The 24,699-nt window shown below is 39.9% G+C and overlaps 1 protein-coding gene and 1 long non-coding RNA gene across 7 annotated transcripts in view; one reads left to right on the top strand and one right to left on the bottom strand.

Moving 5' to 3' along the window:
• glra1 (glycine receptor, alpha 1) overlaps positions 1 to 16,885 on the bottom strand; it is a 148,986-nt gene extending 132,101 nt beyond the window's left edge. For all 5 annotated transcript variants that reach the window (XM_072590468.1, XM_072590466.1, XM_072590465.1 and 2 more), the window contains exons 1-2: positions 16,175 to 16,885; positions 14,124 to 14,251 (exon numbers count right to left, since the gene is read on the bottom strand). In XM_072590468.1, the coding sequence (XP_072446569.1) occupies positions 14,124 to 14,251; positions 16,175 to 16,230 (184 nt within the window). In that variant the 5' untranslated portion in view covers positions 16,231 to 16,885. The remainder of the gene's footprint in view (positions 1 to 14,123; positions 14,252 to 16,174) is intronic.
• Positions 16,886 to 17,062: 177 nt separating this feature from the next.
• The window catches only part of LOC140491958 (uncharacterized), a 176,460-nt gene continuing 168,823 nt past the window's right edge, over positions 17,063 to 24,699 (top strand). Inside the window, exon 1 of one of the 2 annotated variants that reach the window (XR_011963456.1) lies at positions 17,063 to 17,199. This is a non-coding gene — a long non-coding RNA (uncharacterized lncRNA). The remainder of the gene's footprint in view (positions 17,200 to 24,699) is intronic. The other variant, XR_011963457.1, reaches the window with a different exon arrangement.

Here is a 24,699-nt window from a genome sequence, read left to right on the forward strand (position 1 = left end):
GAAACATTGGGCCACTGCCTTTGTTTCCCACTTCAAGGTTTATTGATTATCCACCAACTTAAACCCACTCCCTGACAATTAGTTAAGGCTGAACCAAACCATTGAAACCTTGGTGTCATATTTCACCCAAGACAAGATTTAAACCACATATCCACATTATGTTCAACATCACCTACTTTGACTTCAGTATCATCAGATTCAGTCCCTGCCTTAGCCTAATAAATGCTGAAACTTTCAACCACGTCTTTGTTATCTCTAGACTCTATCAAAGCTCTCCTTGCCATCCTCCAATTTGTAAAACTACATAAAGCTTGTCCAAAATTCTGTTGCCTATTTCTTAAATTACACAAAGTCTTATTCCCTCATCACCTCTGTGCTTGGCGACCTATATTAATCTTGTCTGTTAATTCCTCAACTCGCTCAACTGTAACCTCCTCATGCCTGACAACCTTTGCAAGCTCTGAGCTCCTCTAATTCTGGTCTCCTCTGCATCCCCAATTTTAATTGTGCATTCAACTGTTTGGTCTCCATGCTCAGGAATTCTCTTCTTAAGCCTATCTTTGATCATGCTTTTGGTGAATGGGTCATGAAATGGAGGGCTCAGTTAAAGGTGAATGGAACAAATCAAAGTAGGAGGAAAATACTTTTTATATCATATGGTTAATCTGGACTGCATTGCCCAAGACCATGGCAGAGGCAGGTTCAATTATCGCTTCTGAAAGAAATAAGCTGAATGGACAAAAGAATCAAGAGTGTGAGGAAAGGATGGATATTGAGAGGTGGTCTTGCAGTGAGCTAATACAGACACAAAGCACTGAATTCCCCTGTTGTATGAACAATCCTTCTTGGTGAACACTGAGCTATACAAAGCTGTCAGCATTTCAGTTCACCATTTGAGTTGCTGCCCCATCCCCTTTTATAGTATGGGTCTACTTGGTAGAGGTAAAACACTTGCTAGTCTAACAAGAGATCAGGCAGCTCAGGAGATGGAGAAGTCAATGTTTCAGGTGTAACCCTTCTTAACGTTAACGTTAACGTTAACGTTAACGTCTCCACCTCCTGATGCTGCCTGGCCTGCTGTGTTCTTCCAGTCTCCTGCTGGTCTACGTTGGATTCCCGCATCTGCAGTTTTTTTGTCTCTAGTCTAACAAGAAAAGCTTCTTGGCAAATGGAAATAAGTTTATTGTATTTATCAAAAATGTACACGTTATGTCAAAATGATAGACATCACTATAGAGAATATGAGGAGACCTGGATGATAGATCTTACTGCAATGAGATTCTAACCTATTTACCCACCAAGTCCAGCTGACATTGTTGTGAGTAGTGTTCAAGGCACTTCTCAACCTTCAGGCCTTTAAAATCTCCACAAGCCTCTTCAGCCCATTAATTGGAAACATCTTTAAAAATGATTACATTCACTGCCACTCCTCTACTCTCCAAATATCTGGTTTCATAAATTCAAATAGGCTGGAGGTTTCTCTGCTCTCTTGGAATATATTCTTTTCAGACTTGGAAGAATGGTAGGTTTACGGGTTGAAGACTGTTGACTTTGATTCTTTTTATGATGTTGAGAGGGCTGAATATCCCCTTTTTTTGGGTTCCTCATTGGGATTGATCCCAGTCAAGCAGGGGTGTGGACATTCAATCCACAATAGGATGAGGTTCCTGCAGTTTAATTGTACAAATTCTTCTGTTGTATGAACAATTTCAGAGTTCTGTTGGTCTGCAGCTCTTTGAATAAGTGTATTTTTGTTGTTAATGTCCTCGATCCACATCTGTTCCTCTCAGCCTAATTGTGTCAACTATCTCATGTGCCATACTTATTATTATAATATGTGTTCTGTGATACATGATTGGACTCTGTATACATCTTGATGATTCCATGAGTATAAATGAGGGGTCAACATCTTCAGTAGGATGGGAAGCTGAAAGGTCAGCATTCTTTCCATCATCAACTTTGATGGTGATAGACTATATTGGAGAGTGGTGGAACAGTAATTTGGTAAAGCTATACAGAATTAGCATTTTTCTTTAGAATTGGCTCAACTATCTGGAGATCATGCTTGGCTTCCTTATTCAATTCTGGATATCTTGATAGTGTGTTACATGTTCAAATCAAAAACTGGCTGCAAATTGACTGATGTATTTTTAATGATTCCCAGTTGATGGAAAACTGCACAAAGCAGAGCCCAAAGATATTTAATTTTTGCACTCAACTAATGAGGTACTTATTCACTGATATGTATTCAAACGAGGCTATTGATGTTCTTTAGCAATAGAACACAAGTTAATTACACAAGAAACAAGCTGAGACAGAAGACACTTAGAAAAATCTTAACACAAATATGTAAACAAAGTTTCAACCTTTTCTCAACCTTTTCTGGAATATTCAATTCCAGTGAAAGTCCACTCATAAGTGGGTCAAAAGCTTTGCTTTCAAAGCTACATTCTTGCTAACACATTCCCATCCATTAGTGAGACCAGGGATTCATTGTTTGTCTCTATCACCACCAAAGATATATTCTGTAGATCTCTTAAAACTCCATGTAACCAATAGCCTCTTTCCCAATAATGCCATGCCTTGTTTTTGTGTGTCTTACAGTTTCTGTTATGCACAGAAGAATGGTTTATTACATTTATATGATTGTCCCTGGAAGAGAATGTTTCCCAAGCCTGTAGATGAAGTACCAACAGTTATGGTCCTTAGAAAGGATGGATTACAGTAGGCTAGGACATTGATCCTCCAAGAAACATTCTCCTGATACAAGTTTCAACATCATAACTTGCATCTTCTTCAGCCTGAAAAGGTTTGTGTTAGATACCAAGTGAGGCAAAAATTTTGCCAATCAGTTTAATATCCCTAAAAATCTTTATAAGTCATGAATGGACTTTGGAATGGAAAACTCTTTAAAATTTTCTGTGGCTCTGTCCTTATGCAATGACTGTTGGTAAATGTCCCAAAAATGAACAGGTTAGAATTCACAGACGTCATTAAGGGTGAGCTTTCCTGCCTGTACACTTTTGAAGACTGCACACTCTTTCTGAGCATGGTCAGTTTCTCTGTATATCATTGTGATATCCATGTGGCATATTATTCATTGAAAACCTTGTAAAATGTTGGGTATGATCTACTGAAAAACTTTGCACGAGAGGCAATCTGGAATGTTTGAAGCAAAAAAACTCCCATATAAGAAACAATTCTGTTTTCTCATCTTAATTGCCCCTGTTAGAATCCACTGTTAGCATAAGCTTTTGGGAAAACATAACTTTTGGAAATGTTAAACAAACTATCCTCAGTCATAGGCTTGGGATGGATTTCTCACACCACCACCTTGGTGAACTGTGTGAGGTTGGCACAAATTCAGATGTATCCTTTATATTTGGGCACTGCAATCATTCCCAAAGACTACTCAGTTCATTTCATAACTCAGAAATTACATTCAATCTATCATCTCTGCAAGTTGTTTCTCAACTTGATTCATGAGAGGATGCAGAACCTTCTGCCCTAATGAAGGTTTTACTCTGTAAGGTGTTTGAAAGCTTTGCTCTTCCTGCTGCTGACCATCTGCATGAGCTGGATTCTTAAAGCTGTGTCTAAAGAAATATTCTGACCACCAACACAGCCTGCAAGTTGTATGAGGCACCTAAATGGAATCTGCACCACTGTTTACCATGCTGTATAAGGCAGTCTGTAGCATTGCTCACCATATGTTAGGTTGGCTGTCATCATCCTTTTTAAGGGTAGAAATCTACAGGGCCTGTTTGGTCTGGTGCTGTGAGGGAAATCCACTTACTACTCTAGTAAGAAGACATTCTGCTATTAATCAAGGCACAACATATTGCATCTTAGCAACTGAGTAAGAAGTTGCACTGATATGGTAATTCAGTTATAGAAAGTCGGCAGCATTGGCTTATTTAGCATTTGTTGGTCTTCAGTAATTGCCCTGGAGAAGGTGATGGTAAGCTGCTGTTTTCAACTGCTGCAGTCTTTGTGGTGTAGGTACACATTGTCTTTAGAAAGGGAGTTCCAGAACATTGACCCATGAAGGTGAAGTAGTGATGATATAATTCCAAGTCAGGATGGTGTGCATCTTGAAGGAGAGCTTGCAGGTTGTGGTGCTCCCATCTATTGGTTGCCATTATCCTTCTAAATGGTAGAGGTTGTATGTTTGGAAGGTACTGTTTGAGAAGTTTGGGTGAGTCATTACAGATAATACACAATGCTATTACTGCAGTGAAAGAGCTGAACATTGAATGTTGAATGGCAGTCGAGTATTGTTCCAAAGATGTGGAGCACCTGGGTGGTTTGTCTTATTAAGGAATCCTAAGCTGTTCTACCACCATGGCCATTTGATATCAACACACTGACTGGTACTGAAGGCACTCCACAGTATTAAATCTTTCATAGCCTTGCACCTTTCTGCATCAGAAAATGTTCCTAAAAAGAGATTTGAGAAACTTTAAAAATGCCATAGAGATGTAACTTCTTGTTGCAAGTACAGAATGTGTGATAACTGACCCACCAAGAATGGTAATACAAGTGATACTGTCAAAGGACCTGATGATACCCCTAAGTCAAGATAGACTAAAACATATACAGCTTCTGGGGCTCTTCTAGACTATTTCATTTATTCCAAGACAACTGCTGATTAAATAATAAGCACAGTTTTCAGTTCAGTGAAGTGTTAATATTTTGCTACGCAGATTTTAGCAATTTAGCCAAATGAAGTCAAATGTGTTACTCCTCAAAATATGTTCTTTCCAAAGCTGTCATATTTTAGTGTATGTTAAGCGTTATGATTCAGGTAATGTGAATCAGATACCAGGACGTAATATATCGATGCAAATAATATTGTATCTCAACAATATCTCACGTCAACATTGCAATCTGAACCCACTTGCATAACCCATTGTTTCTGCACTAAGCAGGGGATAAATTAAGCTGTTAGATGCAAAAACCTCAAGCTATGAAAAGTTTGACAACTGAGCTTTGAACTTAAATTGTATTATGTGAAAGCAATAAGGAACAAATGCTGTTACCTGGAATTCAGTGCTTGACACAGTTGACAGAACAATACATGGAACAAGTAAAACAAATTTATTTAAGGCAATTTCCCAGCATCAAGTGTGTTAAATATTCTCTATCAAGTTCAGTGAAGGCAGCAATTTGAGTCCCTTCATTATTTGTTCACATTGTGCAGTATTCTTTGGAGACTTGCAATGATAAATCCTGAAGACCCAAAAAGCATGCTACAGCAATTGACAACAACCATTCACTTACTTTACCTGCAAAATATATTGCAAATAATTGGAATTTTCTGTTCTTCAGACTCCAAACACCACAATTCTAAATCCTCTGAGAATTTCATTTGTAGCAGAATTTTATAGCATCAAAATGTAAGCTCCATTTGTTATGATTTCAAAAAATAGTCACTACAAAATTATTGCACAAAGCTGCTGTCTCATATTGTAATATTATAGACCAATAAACCTTCTTTTCTCTTAACACGTGCTAAATTTCACTTCCAGAATATGGTACAAATACTGAATTATTAAACTGCTCATTGTCAGTGATTATTCCATGTGTTTTAACTTTTCCAAGCAATTAATCATCCATTGAGAGACACTGTCAGATTTTCAAGCACTTCCATAGGAACAAGAGAGAACTGTTTCTGCCTCACTGCTGTTTAAACAACAGCCTGTCAAGTTGAATGTATTTCCAGCTCAGCATATTTTATAGGAAGGTAAAAACAATGACTGCAGATGCTGAAAATCAAATACTGGATTAGTGGTGCTGGAAGAGCACAGCAGTTCAGGCAGCATCTAACGAGCAGCGAAATCAACGTTTCGGGCAAAAGCCCTTCATCAGGAATAAAGGCAGTGAGCCTGAAGCATGGAGAGATAAGCTAGAGGAGGGTGGGGGTGGGGAGAGAGTAGCATAGAGTACAATGAGTGAGTGGGGGAGGAGATGAAGGTGATAGGTCAAGGAGGAGAGGGTGGAGTGGATAGGTGGAAAAGAAGATAGGCAGGTCGGACAAGTCAAGGAGGCAGTAACTGAGCTGGAAGTTTGAAACTAGGATGAGGTGGGGGAAGGGGAAATGAGGAAGCTGTTGAAGTCCACATTGATGCCCTGGGGTTGAAGTGTTCCGAGGCGGAAGATGAGGCATTCTTCCTCCAGGCGTCTGGTGGTGAGGGAGCGGCGGTGAAGGAGGCCCAGGACCTCCATGTCCTCGGCAGAGTGGGAGGGGGAGTTGAAATGTTGGGCCACGGGGCGGTTTGGTTGATTGGTACGGGTGTCTCGGAGATGTTCCCTAAAGCGCTCTGCTAGGAGGCGCCCAGTCTCCCCAATGTAGAGGAGACCACATCGGGAGCAACGGATACAATAAATGATATTGGTGGATGTGCAGGTGAAACTTTGATGGATGTGGAAGGCTCCTTTAGGGCCTTGGATAGAGGTGAGGGAGGAGGTGTGGGCACAGGTTTTACAGTTCCTGCGGTGGCAGGGGAAAGTGCCAGAATGGGAGGGTGGGTCGTAGGGGGGTGTGGACCTGACCAGGTAGTCACGGAGGGAACGGTCTTTGCGGAAGGCGGAAAGGGGTGGGGAGGGAAATATATCCCTGGTGGTGGGGTCTTTTTGGAGGTGGCGGAAATGTCGGTGGATGATTTGGTTGATGCGAAGGTTTGTAGGGTGGAAGGTGAGCACCAGGGGCGTTCTGTCCTTGTTACGGTTGGAGGGGTGGGGTCTGAGGGCGGAGGTGCGGGATGTGGACGAGATGCGTTGGAGGGCATCTTTAACCACGTGGGAAGGGAAATTGCGGTCTCTAAAGAAGGAGGCCATCTGGTGTGTCCTATGGTGGAACTGGTCCTCCTGGGAGCAGATACGGTGGAGGCGGAGAAATTGGGAATACGGGATGGCATTTTTGCAAGAGATAGGGTGGGAAGAGGTGTAATCCAGGTAGCTATGGGAGTCAGTGGGTTTCTAAAAAATGTCAGTGTCAAGTCTGTCGTCACTAATGGAGATGGAGAGGTCCAGGAAGGGGAGCGAGGTGTCAGAGATAGTCCAGGTAAATTTAAGGTCAGGGTGGAATGTGTTGGTGAAGTTGATGAATTGCTCAACCTCCTCGTGGGAGCACGAGGTGGCGCCAATGCAGTCATCAATGTAGCGGAGGAAGAGGTGGGGAGTGGTGCCGGTGTAATTATGGAAGACTTGTCCCAGGCTTTATGACACATCCAGATATAAGCTCAGCTATCCTGAGTTTTTTGTTGCAGTTTTTTCTTTGGAACTGACAAAAGGAATCGAAGAAGTTATTGCCAGAAAAGGTCATATTTCCAAAGAGGCTGGTAACACTGAAAGTGTAAATCAGTGTCTAAAGAACACTGCTCTGAATGTTAATGTCTACGACAAGAAATTCTTTTGAACTTAAATCAATCTTATTTTCAACTTTAGGCCTATGCACTCTATATTTTATCTAACGCAACAAGGAATATTGGTACCTAATAGCACAGTGTTATATTCTACATAAATGATTCACAAGTAATTGTGTTACTGGCTTAGTAAACAACGCAATGCAAAACCACAACACATTCCACAGTATTCCTCAATTCACTCTGCTGCTCTTTTAAAGGCACTGACTCAGGCTGACTATGGATTCTTCAATGACAGTTGGGTGATTTCACAATTGACCATTATTCCTGTGCAAGCCTATTTCATGAATGTTGGCAATCTATTTGACCATGGCACAAGAAAGTACCACAGACACAATATTCAAGACATTTCTAGCAGGAATTGTGGAAGAGTGACCAGAAATGATAACCCCAAATTGACTCCTCTTCCCCAATTGAAGCTTGACAACTGTATAAGCTCTAGTATTTGTTATATTATCCTCATTGAGATCAATTGACTCAACTCTTCTTGGTCTTTATGCAAAACAATTGAGGGTTGTCTAAGAATAGCAAATATGGTTTCATTTCATCCTTCAAATAATGCTGGTTCAGAAATGTGACACGAAGCACAACCTGTAGTGCATTGGAAGGGTAGACTGCAGTTATATTTCTCAGCATTGAGTTCTTGATTGCAGTTATACTGTAGTTGCTGTTCAAGCAGAAGCAAATGAAATGTTGGTAATGGAAGCACAGAAAACATTTATGAAAGCTTGAATAATTCTGTGTGAAGGAGACCAAACAAAGAGCACAAAATCATCTGCAAAAACATATTAAAGTACACTACTCAATGCAATGTTTACCCCAGTGCAAAATCAATGAAATATTGAACTAACAATCATAATCATATTTTTGCACTATCATTCTTAACAAAATTCAGTTGATTCAGTTAGCAAATTTTCAACAAATCTGCTATGGTTATTAATAAAATTATTCTAAGTTGTCTAATAACATTTTCAACTAATCTTTCAACATTATATGAAGCACAATTTATTCATTGAAGCAATTTTAAAATCTGTGATTATTTTTGACCATCTCTTAAGTAATATTTCATGTTGATGAATTGCATTGAAATGTTACTATTCACACAGGACAAAAGGGATTTTGTGCAATCCTGATGTGGTTAGTAAAATGTGGAATAAACTGGATCAAACTTCAGAAATAACAATGTTGAAAATGTTGATTAATATTCAAATGTGGTTGGCATAATTTGGCACAGGACCATACTTTTTTAAAAATTAATTTCCATAATTTGCCTTTGGAAAAGTGCATATCACCTTGTTTGGCTCGACTGATGCCATATTTGAATAACAAAATATTTTGGACCACAATCAAAACAGACTTATTGATTGACAAAATAAAATTATGCAGAAATTACATTTGGAAAAGCAAGATATAATGCTCACAGTGATAGCAATCATTACTGTAAATCTATTGTTCTGCAAACAAAACTGTTATGAACAAAATTGACTGTTCTAATTGGACTTAGCTTATTTGCTCAATATTCAAATGAATTTCTGAGCAAATTTGTTGCTGGTTAAGAAGTTTTAAAATCCTGGTGAGTTAGGATTGATGTAATACACTCACCAAAATGAGACGGAAGACCAAAAGTATTTATATTGGAATGAATGAAAATTCACATGATTGCAGGGTAATTTGTCAGATATGTTTAGAGTAATGGAATTGATGTTCATAATTTTGGCATTGTAAGCAATTTGAAAGATCAATTGAAATTATTTTTAGTTTATGGAATCTGAATTCAAATTACAAAATGTACACATTGTGCAAACTTTAAGTTTAGAATAGAATTTGACTTTGGGCCAGCTGCTGAACTTTCAGGTTCTTTGGTGATTGGCACAATTAACATCTCCATCTTTTTCCGCTGGTCTTTTCCTGTGCAGGTCTATTAATTTTGCTTTTCCTCATTCTGGCTATCCTTGGTCTTATCCTATTTTTCTCCACTACTGGCTTTTTAATGCTCCATATCCATTGACATTGTGAATATATCTGTGCCGAGCATATGTAAATAATACTTCCATCCCCATGCCCATTATTGTTAATACTGTGCCTGTCATCATTTGAATAAGCCTCTGCTCAATCATTTACGTTCATTTTTCTTGTTGTTCCCTCCATACTGAGAAAATGCTATGAATAAATTTATCACATTCCTATTGCTAATATATCGTATAGAACTATCAATGACCTTAAATCTTGATGTTTCATTTTTAATGTGCAATATACTATGGAAAGTTATTCAGATATTGCCAACTTTCCTTAGGTTAACTCTGCTGATGCTTATTAGCTTTTTTAACTGAGCTGCGCTATATATTTTTTCAATATGTTAGGAAAAATACAAATAGGCTTTCGAAAGGGATGGTAAATTTCTCGGCACCTTCTTGTCCTTTCCACATTTAATCTTAAAAAATCCATTTGTGTTTTTAACATGCTCTAAGATTCTATATTTTGGCAATCCTCTCTATCCATTTGTTTGAATTTTTTTATAATTTACACTGGGAAGTTACCATTTACTGTCCGTCCTTGAATGCCATAAAAGGTTAGTATTCTTACTTTAATTGTGTTGGTTTCTAGACCAATTCTGAGCATACTGAGATTTAACAATGCAACAGAGTGACCAAAGCAGGCCAGAATGGCAGCTTCCTTACATTAATGATTGATTTATAGGAATATTCTATTATAATAATATTTTAATATTATATTATAACCACATTGACTTAGAGGAATGCTCGACACAAAAAAGAAGCTATTCATCCCATTGCTCTGGTGACTGCTATTTGCAAGTGATATCCAATTAGTTTGTAACCTGCTGTCTTCCTATAACATTGTAACATTTTTCCTCTATGTATAGATCCAACTTTCCCCTGAGAACTGTTGTATCTGTGTCCATCTCACTTCCAATAACATCTTGGAAAATCCCATTGTAACGATCAGGCACACTATTCTACATACAGCTTAACTAATGATATTTATAGGTTTACTTTTACCTTTTTTTTGAATTCTATGATTTTGTTTATGAAAAATATCTTTTCAGCACTTTTGTTCACCAACCTAAGAGTTGTTAATTTTGGCACCAAGGCTTGAATGTTTTGTTCTGCAATCAGGATCCTGAAATTAGATGAAGTTTTGGGTCCCAATCTGCATTATGTTGACACCTGATGCAACCTTTGAAGAGCAGTCAAATCAGTGGACAGAATGGGTGTTTTCTATATATTTCAGGATTGTGCTCTTGAGATTGATGTGGAAATAAAAGGTCCTGTATCACTCTCATATTTGCAGCCTGACCAGAGATGAGCTCTATTAATTAGTTGTTATATGTGGGCATGTGTGAGTGGGGAGTTGGGAGGGTGGGGGGGGCGGGGGGGGCGGTGGAGGAGGAGAAGTGGTGGTGTGGTGTGGTGGAAGGTAGACAGCATTCTTTCGAAGTGATTAATATCACAAACATTTACAGCCAAATTGCTATCATGGATGTTCAACCGTATAACTGGAGAGTTAGCAGCTTTGGTCATGGAGTGATGGCAATAGCAGGTTCAGGGCATGTTACGTAGGTTCTTCCCTTCTCAGACTGCCACCATGCATCTGCATTTCAGCTCTGTTGGGGTACCCAATGCTAATGGGAGAGTAGGCTTTTTAATTGGCCTACTGGTTACACAGGCTTGTGGATAGGGCATTGTCACCCTTTTAGTAATTCTTCAAAAAAATGACTCTGAAGTGGGACCTTTGTGGGAATTTGACATGACAGGCATTGATGGTCAATTACAGAATGATCAATTACAATGCCACTTTAAGTGCCATTTAGATTTTTTGATTCTGAATATCTCTAACTTATTTTAAATATTTTCAGAGTAGATTTCTTCTTTTCAAAATGTCTTACAATTATCTGCATTGAATTTTAACCAACTTTTACCTGTCCAACTACCTGAACTTAGAACTTACTAATATGTTTGAACATGTTACAGGTACAGTCTTCTATGCAATTAATCTCTCATAATAATAATGTGTCTTTGATTTTTATGTGCTGTGTTCCCAGTATCGAAGTTTAAGCGAGTTATATTGTTATGAAGATGTGCTATCATTGACTGGACATATATCTATACTTTGGACATTTTGGAAAGAGCACATTGCACAGCAAAAGGGAAGTGGCTGCAGCAAGAAGAAAATGTTTCAATTACAAAGAACACAAGTTGCTGGACTGGAGTCACTGAGGGTGCAATACCATCATGGATAGATTATATTATCCAGTTTGTGGGTGTACTAAATCTATTAGACTTTGAACACAAGCAGTCAAAGAGATACCTTGCCTGGAGCAAAAACCTTTACTTTCCCTTTCTTCCCTGTTTTTCTCTCTGTCATTAAAATCTGAGAATTGAAAAATGACTGGAATGTCTCACTGCAAGCAAAGTATTTCTACGTAAGAATGCAAAATCTACGTCATCTCCAGAAAAGAGAAATTAGCCAACCATAACTGATCCAGGGTGCCTTCTTATTGCCAGTAGATTTATTACCAGTGTATGTAGAGAACACAAGTTCCAAAATTTGGACAACCTGTGTATAATTATTTTTCCTGAGTTTAACTATTACTTGGCTGAAGTACTTTTAAAAGGACATGCAGATTTTTTCTTTTTAAAATTCTTTTTATGTTCCTGTAAGTTACAAGAGAGTTTAGAGAAAGATATGACTGCATTATGTACATATTTACACAGTTTAAACTTTTTAATGATCATCTTTGCATGTTGGCTAATTAAGTTTGCTTGCAAGGAATGACTTCTTACTCAAGGAACCTCACTAATTGATACTGAATGATGCAGGCTTCATATAATATATAAATAATCACCTTCCATTTTAATTATGGTCTTTGTTGTGACAAGTGGAGAAGTGGGAGAAGGAAGGGGGAGAATGCGATTGCAAGAATATATGTAAAGACTAATTATCTGAATACTGACTCCAACTGAGGAGGCAGTGGTATAGTACTATTTTCACTGATCTAGTAATCCTGTGATCCAAGCTACTGATCTAGGGATATGGGTTCGAATTGCATCACAGCAGGTAGAGAAATTTGAATTTGATTTTATGTCTGGAATTAAAAATAAAATTTAGTTTAGTTTAATGGAGAACAATACTCTTCAAAATCTCGCTGGTTCATTGATGTTCTTCAGGGAAGGAGCTCTGCTGCCTTAACCTGATCTGGCCTACACCTATAGCAATGTGAATGGCACTTGATTGTCCTCCTGAAATGGCTGAGCAAGCTGGTCAGTTCAAGGGAAATTAGGGGTGGGCAAAAAATGCTGGCTTTGCATGCAGTGCACATGTCATGAAAAAAACCCATCAAAACCCACCTGAAACTTATGTGCTGAATTTATGTCTTTCCTCTCTAAGAAAGAGCCACAAACCATAAATATGTAAATTCCTGTCCTTTAGGCACCATGTTGCTACATTTGAAACCAAGCACCTAATCTATGAACAAGTCTCTTATGTTACACTTAGTATTGAATAAAAATCATCGGGTCAATACTCACTGCATTTCTTTACTTATGCACTTCATTAGTTCTTCAAGGCCTACATGCATAGGGACTTTATAACCACATCAGTAAATATTTTGGTATGAGGCAAATTGGGGTGGAAAAACAATAATTGGAAATGTAAATATCAATGTCACCTGACTTGTCTTTGCCTATTGTAGGGCATGAAACATATTTTCTGCCATGGATTAAAAACAAAACAATTTCCATTGGATAACTTTACACCTGCAAGACAAATCCAAAACATAAAACTTTGCATATTTTAGCATTTGATTTATTACTGAACTTGGACAAACTCTCAGAATAGTGCTTGTGAAACAAAGAAATAACACATTGGTGTGGGGTTTTGGATGTCAGTGTGCTGAAGTTGTTCTGACATGAGAATTAGGCATAGTGTTTAGCAGAGCACACATGTATCACTGGCTTGGGAATATTTCATACCAAGAAATGGGAATTCTCCCATTTATGATTAAAATCAACAGGTCAGCAGAACTATTGGTTTTTTTGATGTTTATTTATGGGGTTTGAAAGATTGTTGAAACATATAAACTATCCACTTCAATATTCCATATTTACTGACTTGCAGATGTATGCTAAACTGAAGTATCAGATCCTTTGAGAAACGATTTTGATGTGTTGAATACCAATGAAAATAAGCATTTCAACAAGATATCACAATGACAAAATCACAGCAAAAAGTCGTTTCAATTGATTTTATTGGGCTCATTAAAAAAAGTCAGTAGAAACCATGTTGCAAGTAGCATGTTCGCCAGAACATACTAGGAACTGTAAAGAAATTTCTTGAGCTATTTTCAAATACTGTTGAAGACAACACAACTGTCTTAATTATAATCTCAGCCGATGAAACCGATCATGACTCACCACTCATTTTTGAATACGCTGCCCACTAAATCCTTTTTGCTCTTAACTTTATGTTCACCCTTGTCCAAAAAAAAGAGAAATCTAGGCATAAAAGGTAGCTATCCCCAACCATACAGTACACAAGCATTATTCGAGGTGTTTCTAATTGGAGCAAAGTGTCCTATTCGGCAGCGGGATGCTGACATTGGCTAGCGTTAGGAGTGTACAGCTACTGATTTATGTTGGCTGCATTGCTGCAAACATTTTCAGCGCTTGTAAATAATACCTTTGAAATTCGGCCTGATCCTTGCATCATAACCCGATGTCCTGCCCATCAATTTGTCCAGAAAGTCCGACGGTGACGGGGGTTTGTTGGCAGCTCTGGCGGCTTGCACCTCTTTGGACGCCGCCAAACTGTGCGAAGGGAACACAGAGAAGGAAGGGCAATGTCAGTGAAGAGCCTGAAATGTTCTGCCTAGCCTCAGTACAGTTACAGGTCAAACGGCCAATAAACCAATCCTGTTAAATGAATGCGGATGATGAAGAGATAAATGAAAGACAATGGGGTCTGAAGTTAAGCAACACGGTTTCTTCATAAGTCATAATCTTAATGTCAGTGTACCATTACAATGATCACGTCCGCTCTGCTGTGCGGATGATAATTGTTTCTCTGCAGCACAGAAGCCAATGCTTGACTTAACATCACAACCGCCCCCGACTGCAACTCAAAGAGATGAAAATCACCGCCGTACGTGAAGTGGGCATTTCACCAGCTCTTCAGTAATTGCCGTTCTACCCGGATTATCACAATAACGGGACACTTTCTCACGTTGAACGGCCTCGCTCCACCACCAGAATATTTACCAAGTCTAGTTGTCAGTAGTTTCAACCATAAATGTGAGGAAAGCTCGACTTTTGTTTTGCCTGTAACGGTAGATATGTAGTGGGCCAAGTTCAGTCCATTCTCAACTGCCAGTATTAATTAACCTTCACTATTCCGAGAAATACGTTTAAAATTTCGAGTGCGCCAAATCAGAGTGCATCTGGAGTATGAACCGAACCATCGCTTATGAAACCGAAACCCTGTGAAGAATGTTCGTTTATACAAGTGTATGTATTCCTGAAGCCCGATTTATTAGTCAGGGTGATCAATGTCTCCTCACCAATCCCTACTCTAAATGCGAAGCGCTATTGAAAGGGGGAGAGAATTCAATTAACCGGGATTGTGCAGGCGCCAGCAGTGTGCGCAATTTCTTGGATCATCAACATTAACACTCAATATTCAAAGAATGTAACCCCCCCCCCCCCCGCGAGTAATTTCAATTATCTCGCCTCCGAATGTCCTCCTCAGAAGGAGCACAGTTGGGGGTGGGGTGGGGGAAATGTGAATCATAGACCTGTATAATGACTCCCCCCTTTTCTTTTCCACCAGTGCACGACACCCTTATTGCTGCATCGGCTCTGATGCGCTGTTTAGCCCCTTGAAGTCGATATCTTCAAGGGATGAAACTAGGTCTACCACTGAGCAGAGACGCATGAGTCAAGACTATCAATTAGCAGCGCGTTCCACACAACTTGATGGAACTGATATAAAACGGTCGAGGTAGTAAGATGAGTGATGGCTTGAAGCACACGTCAGTGCAGCTTCCAAGTGGTGCGGAAACTTTCATCTGCACCTGGTGTAGCCCAGATAGCGAATCCGCTGCAGCAGCAGATGTGAAAATTAGTAACATTAAAACCCAACCTAATATGCACCCCTAAAACTGATGTCACAGCGTGCATTGTGCCTGGTTATGGGCCGTGCTATGCTTAAAGATTTGGGGACGTGTTCTATCCCAACCTGAACAGTTAGACCAGTTGCAACAAGCAGCACGATATCTTTGCTTTAAGATGGTTACTTGTCGGTAGTTTCCTCACACAGTCGGCGTGTGGTGCAGTCCGCGACCCGACCGGTAGTTGGAGCTGTTGCCCAGCGAGCGCCGCTGGTCTGGCAGCTTCAGTGAGCTACAGATCACTGCGGTCTAATCCAATGCAGCACAATTAATATTGTGGCTTTAGCTGCACACTCGTCAAGCCGAAATGAGATTACCGTGTGCCACTTAATGGTGATTTGGCAAAGCAGGTCTAATGAAACGGGTGACATTCCTAAAAAAAAGACAACTTACAATCATCCCTCGTCATCTATCTATATATGTGTGTGTATTAAAGATCTTAAATGGTGCACAATCCAGTCAGTGTGTGTGTGTGTGTGCATTTTAATTAAACGCGTTGATTTCCATGCCGCCACTCTCTAAAAAAAACGAGAACACAGCACTGGTTATGAAGAAGAAATCTTACCTGAAAAATACGATTGTCTCCCACAGGTAGAGGCGGAGAGCTGCTAGACTGTACATCTTCGAAGCTAACACGGTGCTAGAAAGTGCTGTTGATGCAGGTGTCGTTAGGAATCTCCAATAGTCTTGGTGTATTTTTTGTTGTGGTTCGCTCTCTCTCTCTCTCTCTTGCTTCTTCCCTTCCAAGCTCCGGATTCTTTCAGCGTCCTGGGATAGGTAATAGCAACGTGATGTTTACAGGACCCTGGACAGCACCACTGCTGGTTCGCTTGCTGTTCGAGAGCCCCAGCAAAGGGCGATCTTTTTTCTTAAACCTCCCTGCCAAATTATTGTGATAGTAGAAATCTTATTTTGGCAATAAAAATCCACAAGTTTTCTCTTCCCACGATAGCTCCTTGATCGCTCTTCCAGTTCCAAAACACTTTATCGAGAGGAGAGAAATCCAAAGGTACTCGCGATAGCTCTGGATTCAGACATAGCTACGGCTGTTCCAGGTAAGATTTAATAGTTTCAATGCTGTTTCCCCAGGAAAAAAATATTATTTCCGCCTTGAAAAATATCCCATCGCTTGGGGTTGCTGAAGAGAAGAAGCCTAGGGGAGGTTTCATGGCATTTGATGATGTTAGGGGTTCGCTCCTTCCCTTTGCCTATTTGCCCTACATTGCCGTGTTGGCTGTTGAGTTATGGGGATTTTTTTTACTGCAGTAATTCTAAACTCTCACACTCCCGAAAAACTTCATCTCGCAGGAACCCGCCCCCCTGGCCTGCTCCTATTGGTTCTCGGCACTTTGTTGACATTTTTTTTGACAGGCTGGCCAGTGGAAGCTGCAGTCTGGGACTTGGAGTGCCTGCTCATTCCCACAAAATACAAGTGGCGACTTTATCGGGACTGCATTTCCCGAGAAGCCCAGCGATTGGGAACTCAGCTCCGAGTCCATGCACGCTCTGCGGTCGGAGCAGATGGAGTTTACTCCTGTGACCTTCCAGGGACTTCCTGCTGCTCAGCTTGAGCTAATTGTGGTTGCTGAGGTAAGTTTGGAACTTGTTTTTTTTTAAAAAAAAGATCTGATCTTCACTTGGGAGTGGGAAGCCAAGTTATTCCGAATTGAAAAGTAGTGGCGAGGCGACCGTGAGTTTGGTCCTCCAAGAAAGAGGTTATCAATATTGTTAGGATTCGGACAGTTACCGCATGTGGTAGGAAGGGGAACCCCTTATTTGGTAACTTTGCGGACAGTGGTAATTGGTTTGTTGAGCGACTCCACTGGGTAGAAACAAAACTGAACTCCTAGGGCTGAGGATAGGGCCTTACACTAAAAAGATGTGGAGGTGTTATGATCCCGTCCTGGACGAAGTTTGTTAAAGTGCAAAAGTTCCAGATAGGATGACGATTCTTTATTCACCTGCCCCTTTGCTGGTGGCAACAAAGTGAATTTAAAAAAGGATCACATCTCCTTGTGAATACTGTTCTCCCAAACCAAATGAATTTATGTATTAAAAGAAGCCAGCCATTTTAGCCAGGCTCCCTTAACTTAGCAAGAGGGTGAGATCATTTGCTGCTGAACACAACAAATTAGAATTGGGAAATTAGTCCAAAGAATTAAAAGGCAAGCAGCTCAGTCTCTGGATCACTAACCCACAAGTTGCTGTGGTTACTTTGGATGATACCGGTAATGTTGATAGTTGAGTAGTTAATTTTAGGATTCTTAACTTTGCAGGCCAGCTCAAATTATTTTGTTCTGGTTTTCTCTGACTGGCTTTGCTGACTGACTTCCAGTGCTCAGAGTGAGGTAGTCTTCTACCTTCAATGCAAGAGAGCCTCATGGATAGCTGTTTGACCATGACTTTCACAACACTCTTGTATTCACAGGTAAGGTAGGGCACCCATATACCTCTAGTCATTGTCACACATCAGCAACTCAGCCCATTAGCATACACAGATGAGGATGGGATTTGACTTTTAATCCCTGGCCTTGTGCACTTTTGAAAGGCGAAAAGCACAAGTATGTTTTTAAAAAAGACTGTTGTCTTTTCTTCCATCACGTTCACAATCTGAGCTTCTCACAGGAGACTGCAATTCAGTTAGTAGTGCATTTTCCCTTTTCTAATGACTGAGATGAGAAATTTCTTCACTCAAGGACAGGTGAACCTGTCGAATTTTCTGCCACAGAAAAGAGTTGAGGCCAAAACATTGAATAATTTTGAGAAGGAGACTGATACAGTTCTTCAAACTAAAGGATTCAAATGATATGGGATAAAAGTGGGAATAAGTTACTGAATAGGATGATCAGCCACAGTCAGACTGAATAGTGGAGGAGGTTAAAAGGGCTGAATGGCCTACTCCTGCTCCTATTTTCTAGATTTCTCTGACAATTCTTTGCCATTTTCAGCTGTGATATCTCAAGATTCCTCTCCAAACAATTATTAACTATTCATTGGTAGCCATCTTTTGGCTGTGCCTCCTCTATTTTCCTAAAAAAAACACATTGTAGTTAAAATTCAGTTTGTTGATAAATGTCCCCAGATTATGACCAATGGTGGAGAGAAGGGTTAGGTGAAGGGAAATTTATAAATCCATAAGCAGAAGTTAAGTTAATAAAGCAGTGGAACGGTTTGTATTAAGACAATCTGAGTAGGACAGTGAGGAACACAAGAGTTGATTAGTAAAAATGCACTAGTGATCAAGGCCCCTGGAAAGAACAGTGGTGAAATAAATGCCTGCTCTTTATCTGAGTGTCTGAAGCATTTGTAAGTTTCTAAAGTATGATAAAATTTAAAAGTTTATAGACTGGTGGTAGAACTGGAGAAAAATAGAATAGAGCTCACAGTCATTACAGAGAGATGTGATCATATTTCTCATTTTGTATCAGGATGTCTGGCTCAATTGAAGGTCCATTGCCTGCACAATGATGGGGCCAGAAACCTGAAAGTAGGCAAGTTCCCTGGGCCAGTTGGGATTTATCTGAGGATTTTCTGGGAAGCTAGGGAGGAGGTGTTGGAGCATTTGGCTTTGATCTTTAAGTCATCATTGGCTACAGGCTTAGTTCCAGAGGACTGGAGGATTGCAAGTGTTGTACACTTATTCAAGAAGGGCAGTAGAGATGACCCAGGTAATTATAGACCAGTGAGCCTTATGTCTGTTGTAGAAAAAGTTTTGGAAAGGATTATGAGAGATAGGATTTATAATCATCTAGTAAGCAACACTTTGATTGCAGATAGTTAGCATGGTTTCATCAAGGGCAGATCATATCTGACAAACCTCATTGAGATTTTTGAGAAGGTGACCAAGCATGTGGATGAGGGTAGGGCAGTTGATGTGGCATACATGGACTTCAGTAAGGCCTTTGAGAAGATTCCACATGGTAGGCTGTTGGAGAAAATGCAGAGGCATGGGATTAAGGGTGATTTAGCAGTTTGGATTAGAAACTGGCTTTCTGAAAGAAGGTAGCGAATGGTGGTTGATGGAAAATATTCAGCCTGGAGTCCGGTTACTAGTGATGTGCCACAAGGTTCTGTTTTGGGGTCACTGCTGATTGTTGTTTTCGTAAATGACTTAGACGCAGGCATAGGTGGATGTGTTAGTAAATTTGCAGATGACACTAAAGTCGTTGGAGTAGTGGACAGTGTGGAAGAATGTTGCAGGTTGCAGGGAGACTTGGATAAACTGCAGAATTGGGCTGAGAGGTGGCAAATGGAATTCAGTGCAGCTAAATGTGAGGTGATTCACTTTGGGAAGAATAACAGGAAGGCAGAGTACTGGGTCAATGGAAAAATTGGTAGTGTGGATGTGCAGAGGGATCTTGGAGTTCATGTACATAGATCCCTGAAAGTTGCCACCCAGGTTGATAGTGCTGCTAAGAAGGTATATGGTGTCTTAGTTTTTATTAGTGGAGGGATTGAGTTCCAGAGCCGTAATGTCATGCTGCAACTGTACAAAACACTAGTGTGACTGTACTTGGAATATTGTGTACAGTTCTGGTCGCCCTATAGCAGGAAGGCTGTGGAAGCATTGGAAAAGGTACAGAGGACATTTACCAGGATATTGCTTGGTCTGGAGGGAAGGTCTTATGAAGAAAGGGTGAGAGACTTGGGTCTTATCTCAATGGAAAGAAGAAGGCTAAGAGGCGATTTGATAGAGACATACAAGATGATCAGACGATGTCAGAGGCAGGTTCTTTACTCAGCGAGTGGTAAGGGCATGGAATAACCTGCCTGCCAATGGAGTTAGCTCAGCAACATTATTGAGATTTAAACAATCCTTGGATAAGCACATGGATGATGATTAGATACTCTGGGGAGATGGACTTAGATTAGTTCACAGGCAGGTGCAACATTGAGGGCCAAAGAGCCTATTCTGCGCTGTATTGTTGTACGCTTTATGTAAACCTAACAGTGATTTTGTCTGAACTGAATAACGAGTGCACTGGGAGCAGATTTAGTGTCCAGTTAAGGACAGGGGATGGGCTCTCAATCCAAGGGGCATTAGGAGGCCATTGAGGATGTGGACATTCAAACAAGGAGCAGGAGTATTCCATTCAGATCCTCAAGCCTGCTCCTTCATTGAATAACATTATGGCTGATATAATTTTAACCTCAAATTTGCAATGCTGTCTACTTTTCACTTGATGCCTGCCTTCACAGGTAAGGGAGAGATAGGAAATCACTTTCTTGTGGTGCCCTCTCAGCAGTTTAAAAAAAACAGGAAGAAAAAGTGCCAAGCCACCATTATGAGGGAACCCCTCCGCAGCTTACCTTTGCAGGTATGAGAGGGTCTCAGATACATTCTGGAGGGCTGGTCCTCTGGCCTCCTGGTGATTGCTTCCAGGTTGTCCTGTACTCCAGATTGAAAATTCCAGTCAACCTCTGATAGCTAGTATTATTTTCTAATTACATTATCTAAATTAGTGACATCTGCCTGCAGGTGAGTAATCTTTCCAAACCCGGAACTGATGTCAATTAAAATGACTTGGTAGAGTGTATTCATGAATTGGAATGTCTACAGTTGGAGCAAAATTGCCCAATTGCTCACATTTGTTCTTGCACTTATATTTACAGGGAAATTGCACCCATGGTGTAAAGTGACTATTTTTGGATAAATTGACATTGTGGCCCTGAACATAGAGGATGATGTAAGCACAGGACAACATAAAGATCTTGGAACAGGAAGTACAATTAGATCGGGTAGAGTTGTGGAATAAAAAGGGTGAATAAATGTTAGGTGGAAGAGGTTATATGTCCCCAGACCTATTGATGTGGTTAATCTCTGACACAGACCATTGGAAGACTCCGGTAACTTCATGTTTGTTCAAAGAAAGCTTGTTGTGGACAGGCTAAACAGAATTTTGTCTGAAAATTTTCCCTGCTCTGCATGACTCTATCAAACCTCTGTCCCAATGCATACGGAAAATCATTAAGATTCATAATCCAATGATCACGTGTACACATTGTTTACATTTAATTCTTATATAATGAACAAAAATCTTTTGTCCTAGGTCTATCTCTTGTTTTGTCTATGAGAATCTTTTTATGCTCTCTATTCAGCTCTCAATTTTGATACAGGACCTAGAGTTTACAAGGTTCATCTGCAGCCATTTTTGCTAATTTGGGCACTTAAGGTGCTCAAGGTTGATGTCTGCACAAATGTGCCTTACAGTCTGACTTCCTGTCATAATTTCTGATTATAAAATCTTATTTAAGTCCCATTACATTGTTGAAGGAAATACTAAGAAAGAAACAATTGGACCCTGTAACAAAGTCAATGCAAGAATTTAAATCATCATTTGGCTGTGCAAGTCAAGATGGCAAAGGCAGTCAGGAAGATAAATGTGTGGAATACATTTGAAGATAGTTCCCCAAAGCAATAAGTTGTAGAATGAGCAAAATAGTTCCAGATATAGAAAGAAAGAGGGTGAATTCATTGTGACTAATTTGAGAATGACAATCCTGGACTGGTAGTTGGTAAGTAATCTTTTGCGACAATAAGTTCAAGGATATTGATACCATCCAGGTCAAAACAGCCCGCTTGATTGGTATCCTATTTGCAACTTCAATATTCTTTTGCTGCACTGCTGACTCATGGTGGCAGCAATTGGTACTATCTGCAAAGCGCACTGTGGTAACTCACCAAAGTTCCTTTGACAGCATCTTGCAAACCTGCAAACTTCACCACCTAGAAGGACAAGGCTGGCAAGTGTATAGGAACATCACCACCTGAAAGTTATCCTCCAAACCATACATTATCTCTACTTGGAATGATATTACCATTCCTTCACTGACACTTGGTTAATTTCTTCAAGCTCCCTATGTGGAGGTTGTGGTGTAATGGTAATCATAGAGTATCACAGAATCCCTACAGTGTGGAAACAAGCTATTAGGCCTAACATGTCCACACTGACCCTCAGAAGAGTAACCCACCCAGAGCCATTCTCCTACCCTATTATTCTACATTTCCCCCTGATTAATGCACCTAACATCCCTGAACACTATGGGCAATTTGGCATGGCCAATCCAGCTAACCTGCACATCTTTGGATTGTGGGAGGAAACTGGAGCACCCGGAGGAAACCCACACAGACACGGGGAAAATGTGCAACCTCCACAATGACAGTCGCCCGAGGCTGGAATCAAACCAGAGTCCGTGGCGCTGTGAGGCAGCAGTGCTAACCACTGAGTCACTGTGCTGCCCCAATTCTCATTGCTTGGTATCATGCCCTGTAGATTTGGGCCCTAATCTCATCAAAGTACCTTGTGGAATTTAAATTTGAAAAATCAAATCTGGAATTAGAAACTGGTCTCAGTAACAGTGACCATGAAGCATCAATTTTGTAAAATCTCATCTGGTTCATCAATGTCATTTTAAGGGAAGGAAATCTGTCATTTTACATGGTTTGACACATATATGATTCAAGACTCAGAGCAACTTAGTTGACTCTGAATTGCCCTCTGGAACGGCCTAACAATAATTTCAAGAAGTAGTTATTGATTGACAACAAATACAGTCCTTACCAGTGATGCCTACATCTCATGAAAGAATAAGTTTAAAGAAAAGCACTGTAGCTATACCAACACCTCATAGACTGTACCTGTTCAAGAAGGTAACTCACCACCATCTTCTCAAAAGTAACTAAGCAATGCCGGACTAATGATGCCCACATCCTGTGAAAAATAAACTAAAGAAAACTCCAATCCCAAGTATGTACCTTGAAAGGAGTCTTGGCTGAAGGTACAGCAGTGAGGCGAAAAGTAAATACTGGGGCTGTTCAAATACCCAATTTAAAACACATATATGTTTATCTTTAACGAGGTGGTTTATCACAGGGACAAAACATAGGTTCGGGTTTAACATTAAAACATAACTATATTATACAAAAAAAATGAAGATAATAAATTATGGAAGATGAAATAAGTGAAATATAAACCAGGATATGGATCTGACCAACAAATCAGTTTTTTATGGTGTTTGAGGGATAGATATCGGCCCACATACTGAGGATAGCTCCCACACTCTCATTTGACATAATGCCAATGTTTTACATTCTTCTGAGCAGGCTGATATGTCCTCTCTGACAGTGTAATGCTTTCTCATTGCTGCACTGGGGACTCAACCCGATCTTTGTGCTCAACTTCTCGTTTGGGACATCGACCAGAATAATGTGATTCAGAGATGGCTCAGGATAACTTGGAATTGTCAAGTTTGAAAGTTGTAACTAATTGAGTGCTTCAGGGATCACTGCTGGGCCCTCATTAGTTTATAATTGATATTAACAATTTAGACAAAGACACTGAGAATAATGCATTCATGTTTGTTCATGAACAAAACTATGTGAGAATATTAACCCTTGAGGAGGGTAAAAGAGGCTGCAAAGATATAGAAAGGTTAATTAAATGGGCAACAAGGTGTCAGATGGAGTAGATTATGATGAATTGAAACATTTTCAATTTTGTTGATTTAAAAAAAAACTGCTTTAATAGGCCTAAAGGCAAAGAAAGTTGGATTTGAAAGTACTCATATCAGAAAGCAGGAAGTTAGAATAAAGATACAGCAAGACATTAGGAAGCAAATGGAGGTCTTTATGGCAAGAAAATTGGAGTACAAGAATAAGGAGGTCTTGTGACAGCTTGACAGGACTTTGATGGTACCATATCCAGTTACTGTTTTGGTCTTCATATCTTGGATACAACATAACATTGTTCATTGGCTTGGTTTGGTAACTGAGATGAGAGAGTTGTCTTAAGAAAGACTGAGTAGATTTGGTATGATTTTAGAAGAATGAGCGGTGATATCATTGAAACGTGCAAGATTCTTGAGGAAATTGTTTTCCTCCACTTGCTCTGTTAAAACACTCTATAGTTTTGAATGTCTCCATTAAATCTTTCTTTAGCCTTCACAGCTAAAAGAAGAACAACCTTCTCCAATTCCTCCAATTAACTTGAATTTCAGGACATCTACAACTTCACAAAGCTGATCACTGGAGAATTTCATGAAGTTCTTATTAATGGTAGTCCTGAACTATGAGCAGGAAGAGAGCCAGTT

The sequence above is a fragment of the Chiloscyllium punctatum genome, chromosome 20, assembly GCF_047496795.1.
Source record: "Chiloscyllium punctatum isolate Juve2018m chromosome 20, sChiPun1.3, whole genome shotgun sequence".
Taxonomy (NCBI): domain Eukaryota; kingdom Metazoa; phylum Chordata; class Chondrichthyes; order Orectolobiformes; family Hemiscylliidae; genus Chiloscyllium; species Chiloscyllium punctatum.